General features: G+C 34.0%; 1 protein-coding gene across 1 annotated transcript in view; it reads left to right on the top strand.

The window, feature by feature from the left end:
* Positions 1-9,528, top strand: part of LOC110831065 (low density lipoprotein receptor adapter protein 1) — a 33,995-nt gene extending 24,467 nt beyond the window's left edge. Inside the window, exons 3-9 of the mRNA XM_087358725.1 lie at positions 172-332; positions 1,620-1,732; positions 3,702-3,813; positions 5,077-5,206; positions 6,119-6,237; positions 6,610-6,659; positions 7,445-9,528. Of these exons, the coding sequence (XP_087214851.1) occupies positions 172-332; positions 1,620-1,732; positions 3,702-3,813; positions 5,077-5,206; positions 6,119-6,237; positions 6,610-6,659; positions 7,445-7,592 (833 nt within the window). The 3' untranslated portion in view covers positions 7,593-9,528. The remainder of the gene's footprint in view (positions 1-171; positions 333-1,619; positions 1,733-3,701; positions 3,814-5,076; positions 5,207-6,118; positions 6,238-6,609; positions 6,660-7,444) is intronic.
* The last annotated feature ends 41 nt before the right edge of the window (positions 9,529-9,569 follow it).

Raw genomic sequence — 9,569 nt, 5'->3', positions numbered from 1 at the left:
AACCTCATTTAGTAATTGCAATCAATTATCAGTCATTGTACTAAAAGAAATAAAATTTTTGTTTGCTTTCATACTCCTGAAAAATTCTGAGTCTGTGAAGATTTCATTCTTTCATGGATTTAAGTTACGAAGGTAATAGTTATTAAATTTGTTTGTTTTCTTTCTGTACAGAATTGAGTGAAGAATGGGCTCTTGCAAGTAACAAGGACTGTGAATCACAGCTTCTAACAGATGGTGTCACATTCATGGTCAAATATTTGGGGAGTGTATTAGTAGAAGCTCCTAGTAACGATGAAGCTACTGCGGAAGCCATAGACACTATCATGACTATGGTGAGAGAAGATTATAAAATGTTACATAATCCCTGTTGCATGGGATTGGACTTTGTAGCTTTGCATGTTTAGCCACAAAACCTGAAATCTTCAAGGTTAACATTAAATGCAATATTGTATTTATATTGCACAAATATTATATTGGATGTTGTCCATTATGTGAGGTATAGGTGGTACTAGCGGGACCCATGGTAACTGTTAAATATAACATTAAACAGGGATATATAGTTTTCTGTTTTTTACATTCAAAGAAACTAGTAAACTTTCTCATGTTACAACAAAGGCCATCAAGAACTACAGTCCACAGACCAGGAGAAAAGCCCTGCTAGGAATTCGATATACACGCATGCGCAAGATTTCGTGGTGAGTGATGACCCATCCAAAAAGCATTTGTTCCTCAACCACTGAATGAACAACAGACAACAGGCTTTCATGTGTTCTAATGGGTACAGCTTTAAGATTACCTCACAGCAGCACAGCGATTTAATCTAGAATATTATCACAACACCCACAGAACACAGAGCAGGTGCACTCATTACACGCTACTCTTAACTGCTTGATGTTTTCAGTCTGTGTGTAGTAGCGTAAAACTTTGACGTATCACACTTCCCACCAATAGCAGCCCTCTAGTCCAGCTGATAGTAAACATTCCCCTGCACCACCCCAGAAACGACTTCCCCCCCTCAGGGCTTTTCTCCTGGTCTATGGACAGTACACTGTGGGTCATAACACATGTTAGACATAGGCGGCAGTGGCTTTATGATCAGTGGTGCAAACCATAGGTCCAAGAATTCCTCAACACCGTAACTATAGCAATTGTTTTAATAATTTAAATATAATGCACATATATAGTCATACAAACATTATCACAGAACGTGAATTACTGATGCATAACAGACACACATATTTCGTATGAAGATGATTGGTTGTCTTTGTACTGATCTGACTAGGAAGGTCCTACCATAGCTACTGGTAGGGCCTCTCTAGCCAGATTGGTCAAGGGGCAGAGGTCAGTCTAAGAGAGGTACCCTGGTCCTCCAGGTTGGGGGTTGGTCGCAAGGCTAACAACCTTGCACCGTAAAAAGGAAGATGTTTCGAAACCTCAATCAAGGCCATGGACCGAATATGGACCGGAAAGCCATAGAAGAAGAAGAATATATTATTGCTCCTTTATTTTGATGTTAGTGGTTGCAGTTAGGATTGAACCTGGAACTCTCTGAATATTAGGCTGGTATACTAACCACTATAAACAACCAGTTGACTAAAGCAATAAAAAACTTTTTTCAGGTCAATGTAAGTGGAAAGAAACTACAGAGAGTAGAATTGTCAGTGGACCTCCATGGTATAAAAGTCGTTGATCTGGGCACGGAAGATACACATCTTGAGGTTTCTATATACAGGTAAGATAAACATTATTATGACTCAGAATTCATTACTGCCATAAAGGTACTCTTTGTTCTGACTTTGTTGTACTTATTTGGCTTATTTAATGACACCATTAGTAACTGAATGTCGCAGCTGAGTGAATAATACTCCAGCTTTGTATTTGGGAGGTTTTGGGTTCAAGTATCAGCCTAGAGACCGAGTATCCCGACTGAGGTTTTCTAGGCAAATGTCAGGATGGTGCCATGAGTTATGTTATGATTGCTTCATTCCAAATCCTTTTCCACCTCATCCTTCATTAACTGTCCTATCTTGTGACAGTATTTATTTTAGTCTGAACTACTGACTGTTGTTAAATAAACCAAAAATAAATAAAATGAGACACTGTTAGTAGCTCTGACTATGTAGCAAAAAGCTCTATTATAAAACTTGACCTCAGTAGTAATAGTGGTAATAGTAGTAGTTGTAGTAGTACAAATAAAAACTTCTGCAGCATATCATGATGATCACTTTTCTTCCAGGCAAAGTTCCTGGTGCCATTAGATAAGAGGCTAGTAATATTACTACTGCTAACTCCATGGAGCAGGGTGCTTCTTGAGAAGCTGATAGTCATTCAGCTGGTCAAGAAATTACCATGTTTTACAAGGGCTTGCTACTGGACCCTATCCTGAGAAAGGTGAATCCAGTCCACACCCTCACACCCTATTTGTTTAAGATCCATTTTAATATTATCCTCCCATGTATACCTTAGTCTACAAAAATGGTGTTTTTCTTCAGGATTCTAATTAAAGTTTTGTGTGCATTTATCTCACTTGTGCATGCTACATGTCTTGATCGTATCAATCTATTTAATTTGATTACCCTAATATTTGGTGAGTCTCGTCCCATAGCCGCACGGTCTGAGGCATCATGCTTCGGACCGGCGATACAGAATGCGCGCTGGTTCGAGTCTCGGGGGAGAAGAAATTTTCTCATTTGCTTTCGACCAGTGTATGGGACCGGTGCCAACCCAGCATCGTGAGGAAATTGGGGAGCTACAATAAGTAGTGTAAGCCGGCCATGGAAACTAGCAATGGCTGGGGGTTCGTCGTGCTGACCACACGTCATCCTATATCTGGTCGGATGATCGTTCACCTCTGCTTAGGCATGTGAACGTGAGGCCAGCAGCCAGCTAGTCGGCTTTGGCTCTCAGAGGGCTGTTACGTCACGGATTTAATTTATTTTTTTTAATATTTGGTGAAGAGTACAAATTATGAAGATCCTTACATCTTCCTGTTAGATCCAAATAATTCTCATAAAACCCTCAATTTGTGTTCTTCCCTTGTGATGACAGACTTGAGTTTCACACCCATATGACACAGGTAAAAAATAAGGTTTATTACAGTAGTAAAACTTGTTTAAAACAGAAAGTGGATGATCTGGATGTTTGTTTAGTTATGCTGTAAATTTAGAGCTACAGTTTCATGTTGAAACATGCATGAATCATGTTCTGGTGTGTGTACTATAAGAAAGAGTGAAAGGACTGATTTGACCAATCTTCTTTACTACAATATTTTGTTTTTAATATACTGCTGTACTCCAAAACACATATAGTAACTTGGTTTGCTGCGATAACATGTCACAACAGACAGAGTTCTGGGATCTTTTTCGCCAAACAAAAGCAAGGTGTGATTAAAATATTATTTTAAAGTGCCAAAATATTTTCAGTTCAGAACTTTTCAAAACCAAAGTTCTACAAATCTTATTTTAACATGATGTATAAAAGTATATGCAAGTAATCAATTATGTCAGTGTTGGTTTTCTGTGTTGTAACACCATATGAAAATGGAGGTAGATACCAACTTCAGCCCTAAAGATGAAGGCTGTATCTTCTTCTGAAGCAATGTCCACATGGTGTCACAACCCAGAAGACCAACAATGACATCATCTCCTTTTTCAGAACCTACCTCTTTTAGAGTAACTAATTATTTTGTTTCCTGCTTTTAGGATTTCTAATTGCTCTGCTGATGCTGCACATGATCGTGTTTTTGCTTTCATTGCTAAAAACACCAATGAGACAATGGAGTGTCATGCATTTCTTTGTCATAAAAGAAAAATTGTAAGTGAAAATAAGATTTACTTACAAATAAACTGACATATAAGTAAACAGTACAGGAAATCACTGTGTATTATACTAGCTGTCAACTTTTAATTACTAAGCAAAAGGAAAGAAACATTGTTGGAGCTTGCAAGATGTGTAAGTAAACATGTTTAGTATGACAGAAAGGTTATATAAAGCCAGTTTATATTAAAACTAGTTGCATAAAAACAGCTGCAGGCTTGACAATAAAAGAACACTTTGAGAATAATTCATTCATTTATTACACATTTTTATTTTGTTTATAGTAATTTTCAACATATGTTATAGATTTGACAAGGATTAATAGCATCATTACTAATTATAATGAAGAGAAGTGAATGAATGTACCAGGAAGTGCATGCTCTTGGCAGGATTGTGATAATATGCATTGGATTGAACTACTTCAGAATATGATGATCCGTTGATTGGCACTTAAGATAGCAATACTGGACATTTGGTTTATAATGCTAGATTTAAGTGCATAAATGTTCTTGCTGACTTACATAGAAACATTACACACACACACACACACACACACACACACACACACACACACACACACACACACACACATGTGCTCATTTGTGATATTTCCTTATATCTCCCCTTTATTTTCACATTTTGACTTTGTGTTACCCATTGATGCAGGAAATTCAAAGTAAATGCATACATGTACATTTTATATATATATATATATATACATATATGTCAGCATACAGAAATACCATTTTATTTTTGAGATGTATAGAGATGTAAGGAGAGTCTAAGAAACCTAGTACATGAATGAATTTAGTTAAAAGTAGTATATAGTCATATTAAAAGAGAATGTGATGATCATCTATACATATGGTGATGAGGAGACTACATGCCACAACATAGTCACTAAATGGTTTTGTTAAAAAAGCCATATCATAGAAATAAATATCATGTATATCATTTCAGAAACAATAACATGAGAATTAAAAATCTGTTTCAAAATATTATCAGCAGATAACTCATTATCTCCATCGAGGCAATGGGGATGGCTTGTATGCCTTCTTCTTGGTAAGGCACTTTATATATAAATCTGATGGCAGGTACATCTTCTGCCTTACCTGAACAATTTTGAATTAGTATACATTTACTCCGTAAATGCAGAGACAGGGACTGTAAGTAAAATTACACAGTGTATGGACAGGTGCTACTATTGCAGAGTGTTATAATATGTTAATAGTACTAATATAAATATTTGTTCAATAACAGGCACAAACAATCACATTAACAGTGGCACAATCCTTCAATACAGCCTATGAATTATGGCAAATATCACAAGAGACCTCCTGTCTGAGGAATCAAGAACTTAGGTCATGTCATGAAGTGAAGAAAATATCAAGTAATTATCGGTTTGCTTGGATTATATTCAAATCTTCAATACAAATTAAAATTCATATATATGTAGCTTTAATGAAATTGTGTAAACCTTTTTATATTTCAAATGGCTATTGAATATATTTTTTACATCAGTTAATACAGTGATAAAATGGATAAGGGGGTACATGCTGCATAATTTCAGATGAAACCAGTAACTGTATTATTTTCTACAATTTTGTAACAGTGGTTCACTATATCACAATTATGTTGGACATTGTCAGTTTCTGAGGCATATTTGATGTACACAGTTGTTCAGAAGTTGGCTTTATACCAGTCTCTGGATTTGTGAGTGTCATACAGATATATTTTATTTATTTATTTTTATTTAGAGATTCGTGATAATGGTAGGGTCAAACCTGGCAGTCATTATATTGACAAAAAGTCATTTGAATAAGAGAGTGGATCTACATATCAAAATGTTATGTATATCAAATATAGACTACCTTAGACAATTGGCAATCTCTAGGATAATTGTAATATAATTATTTTATATTGTACAAAACTGTGTTATGGATGTACAAGAAATATTATGATATTGCATACCATTTCAAAGAATAAGCTTTAAATAGGCCTGTTTCCCATGATGGTATTTCTGGTTGGTGCAATGGTAAAGTAGAGATTGACTCTGGAATCTCATTTGTATATTACAAGTTTGTTGATCATTAAATAACACTCAAGTAAATAAACAATGTAAATAAACCAGAGTTGGATCCTTTATCTAAAGTACAAGCACAGAATGTAAACAATATCTTAACATAATAATATAATCACATAATGATTAAAACAATTACATTAAAAAATTGAATGAAGTGTTTTAGCAATATTAATTTTGTTATGCATAATCATAAACTCATGTGGCTGGTTTTCCTGACAGGTTCGCACAACAAAATTAAAGACAGTAGTAGTAATCTTCAGCACATGAGTGAAAGTAAGACCTTATTAATTGATCTGTCACCAGAATCAGAGACATTGACTGAAAATGGAAACTCCTGGGTAAGTAAATATAAAAATTGTGAGATTTTAAGTTTCTGTAGCAGTGAAACTGTGGAATGTAGTCTCCTAAGTTATGTCTTGGTGACAACAACAAAAATCCATTTTTGACTGAAATTTTGTGTTTGTCTTGTTAATTCACAATAAATGTTTTTTGTCCACCTGATAAAAGTGATAGAGACTATCATAAGGTCATGTTGGGTAGAACCATGGAAACGTTTTGGTTCAGAGGGCCAAGCATGAATTATAAGAACCACTATCACACCAAGACTTCCCTGTTAACTGGTAGACACAAAAAGTATCAGTCCATTTTTCCTATGGATTATCTCCTTACTATCTAAATCATTAAGAATATTTTGTGATTGTTATTTGCAGGTTTGCTTCGATGATGACAGGTCTGAGAACTTAAACTCTAACTTTACAAGGTTTGTTATCTTGTATATATTAATGGTAATGTTCAGTTTAGGAGAATCTTATAATTGGGCTCAAATGTGGTTGCTGTGCAAACAGTTAATAACATTTCCTTATTCATAAAATTATTGAGGTTTGTACCAGCATGGGTCATCTTATGACAAAGCTTTCTTGATCCATTTCTCTTCTCCCATAAGTGCTCCTTGTTTATCTACATTCATATTTTCCATATTTCTTTATTCCTTACAAATGGTTGTTATTTCTGAATTTTTAATTAGAGGCATGTTATATAAATGTACAGAAGAAATAGTTCAGATTTTGTCATTTTACTGATACTACTACTGACACCATCATACCTACCACCACCACTACTATTATTACTACTATGTGGTCAAATTAAATTCCAAGTAGTGCCCTAAGTTCATTCATTAATATAATAAGAAGAAAAAGTACAAAGACATGACATCAAACAGCATATTAAGACTCAAACCTTGTCACTAATACAGAATGTAAGATATTACAGAAAAGTTATGAATTCTTCCTGCTACTGTTGCAGGCATGCAGTTCACAGGCATAACATACTATTATATGTAGGTGAGCAAAATGAAGAAGGGGGTACCAACCTTAGTTAAGTCACACAGATATTTAAATGTCACCAACATGAAGATAAGTGTGCTTTTGCCACAATCAAAGCTATTTCTGGGACTTGGTATACTTTTTAAACCTTATTGTCTTTAAAGATAGTTTATTTGAACTGGCTGTGTTTGCCCAGTGATCATTACTGTATTGCTTATTTCAGAATAACAAGTAGTCTGACACAAAAGCAGAACCCAGTTATCAATTCTCCACAGCACCATCTGCACATCCTTGCCAGCAGTAATGGTCAAAGCAGTAATGTGACTAGTGGATGGGAAGACAATCACTCCAGCAATTTTCCCTGGTCTTAGCAGCATCCATCTCAGGTTGGCTCACTTTATCCACCAAATGATGTCACATTCTTGCATTCCTGCCCATGGCTGCTTCACTTAATATTCAGAGCATGGAACTGTGATTTTTGACACTGACAGATTTTATGTTGTTGTATCAGTGGATTCTCCACACCATGGTTGTGTGTACAAGGTTTCAGCTTATTAGTGTGAATGTGTGTCTTGAAATGTGAATGGGTATATAAACATGCTGTTTGTAAATTGAAGTACAGAGATTTAAAATGAACTGTTTACATAATTCTGACTGTTGGTGCACAGGCCCATGTTCATGTTGTACTTAAACCATCCAAATATTTCCATTAATACTGTAACTGTTGTATTTAAATAAATGGTATATACATGATACAGAACAGAGCATTACATATCAAAACAGTTCAATAACCTACATATGAAAGGAAGACAGACTTCATTATAAAAATACATTGAGATTCTGTGTTACAAATGAAGACTCATACCTGTCATTTTGCTCCATATTACAACTTATATACTGCAGTCTGTGATTATAAATAGGTATGCCAGCTAATGCTTCATAATACAGTAATGACATGTTTGTGAATGTTTACTTATTATAACTGTATAAATTAGTGGATCAGTATAATCCATTATTTTTGTAATATTAAACATTTACTGTAAAATTTTGCAAATGCACATTATGTTATGTTATACTTGAACATACCGCTCATTTCCATGTTCACAAACAGTATAATAATGGAGTATTACATGGGTCATACTTTTTAAAAATATAACACACTGCAAGTAAGAGAAAAAATCTTTCTACGTAATAACCTGTCATACATCAATGTGTTAGTAGAATATCTTTTAAGATTCCCAGTTGGAGTTGAAAGATGTTCTTTAGCCATCATTCTTTGGCACTAGAAATGTACATTCAATGTTTAAGAATTTTCTTATTTAAACAAAAAATAATATATGCTATTTTATGACTTATAATTGTTAAAAATAATAAGAAACGTGATAAATGGGCTCTCTTGAAAAACATTTTTTGGTTGTTTTAATTGTTTGTGTTTGAGAATTTTCAGGCTTATGTGCATTTATTTTAACACTCGGTAAATAAAAAATATCCATCTGAAATATTTCAGTGTAAGTTTGTCAAAAATCCATAATATATACCTATGAGTAGGACTAAATCATATTAAACAAACTGTTTATATTTTTATATAATATTATTGGCTGTTCTGAAACTGTTATTATTTATGTCTGATTGATAGTGGAACATTTCAGACACAGACAACTTGTTCTATTTGTTCACCAATATGAAGTTAACACTTTATAAGCTGATGCTGTTATGAAGTTCTTTTATTTGTAAATGTAGCAGTTCATAATTTCCATTCTTTGAAAAATAAAAATGGTTTAAATTCCTGATAGATGATAAGAGAGAGGTTTCTTTTGACTGGTAATGTCAGGCAGAAGAGTTACAGTTCAAGGCAATTTATCTTATTTGCAGAATGATAAAGGTTAATTAAGAAAACAGAAACATTCTCAGTTCACAAATGTGTTTTATTCAGGATTCAACTATATGCCTTTCATCTCATTATGCTTCAGTTTTATATGTGAATAATATGAATAGAAATTCTGTTCCACCAGACTTCACTGTCATTCTTATTTGCTGTTCCTACTTGCTATATTGTGTATACTTGAGCTAGTTATAAAGGTATGGTGTAGTGATTGTATCAAGTATGTGAATGTTGTTAAGTTTTTCTAAGATTGTAATATTCTGTTTTTATAAATATTTTATTCTATATTTATCTGTTACATAATTATTAGTCAATTAATTTTAAATAAGTGGTAAACTCACAAGCAATACTTAAAATTGTGAACTTCGTTGTTACAATGAGTCTTGATAATTTACAATAAACATTTTATTGTTAGGTGGTCTAAATTTGTTGTTTTTACAGCATTTTGCAGTGTTATGGCTCCCTT

The sequence above is a fragment of the Zootermopsis nevadensis genome, unplaced genomic scaffold (assembly GCF_977971745.1).
Source record: "Zootermopsis nevadensis isolate Lab colony 2312 unplaced genomic scaffold, Znev_1.0 Znev_ptg000030l, whole genome shotgun sequence".
Taxonomy (NCBI): Eukaryota; Metazoa; Arthropoda; class Insecta; order Blattodea; family Termopsidae; genus Zootermopsis; species Zootermopsis nevadensis.
The sequence above is the reverse complement of the archived record's forward strand: the minus strand, read 5'-3'. Positions and strand labels throughout refer to the sequence as shown.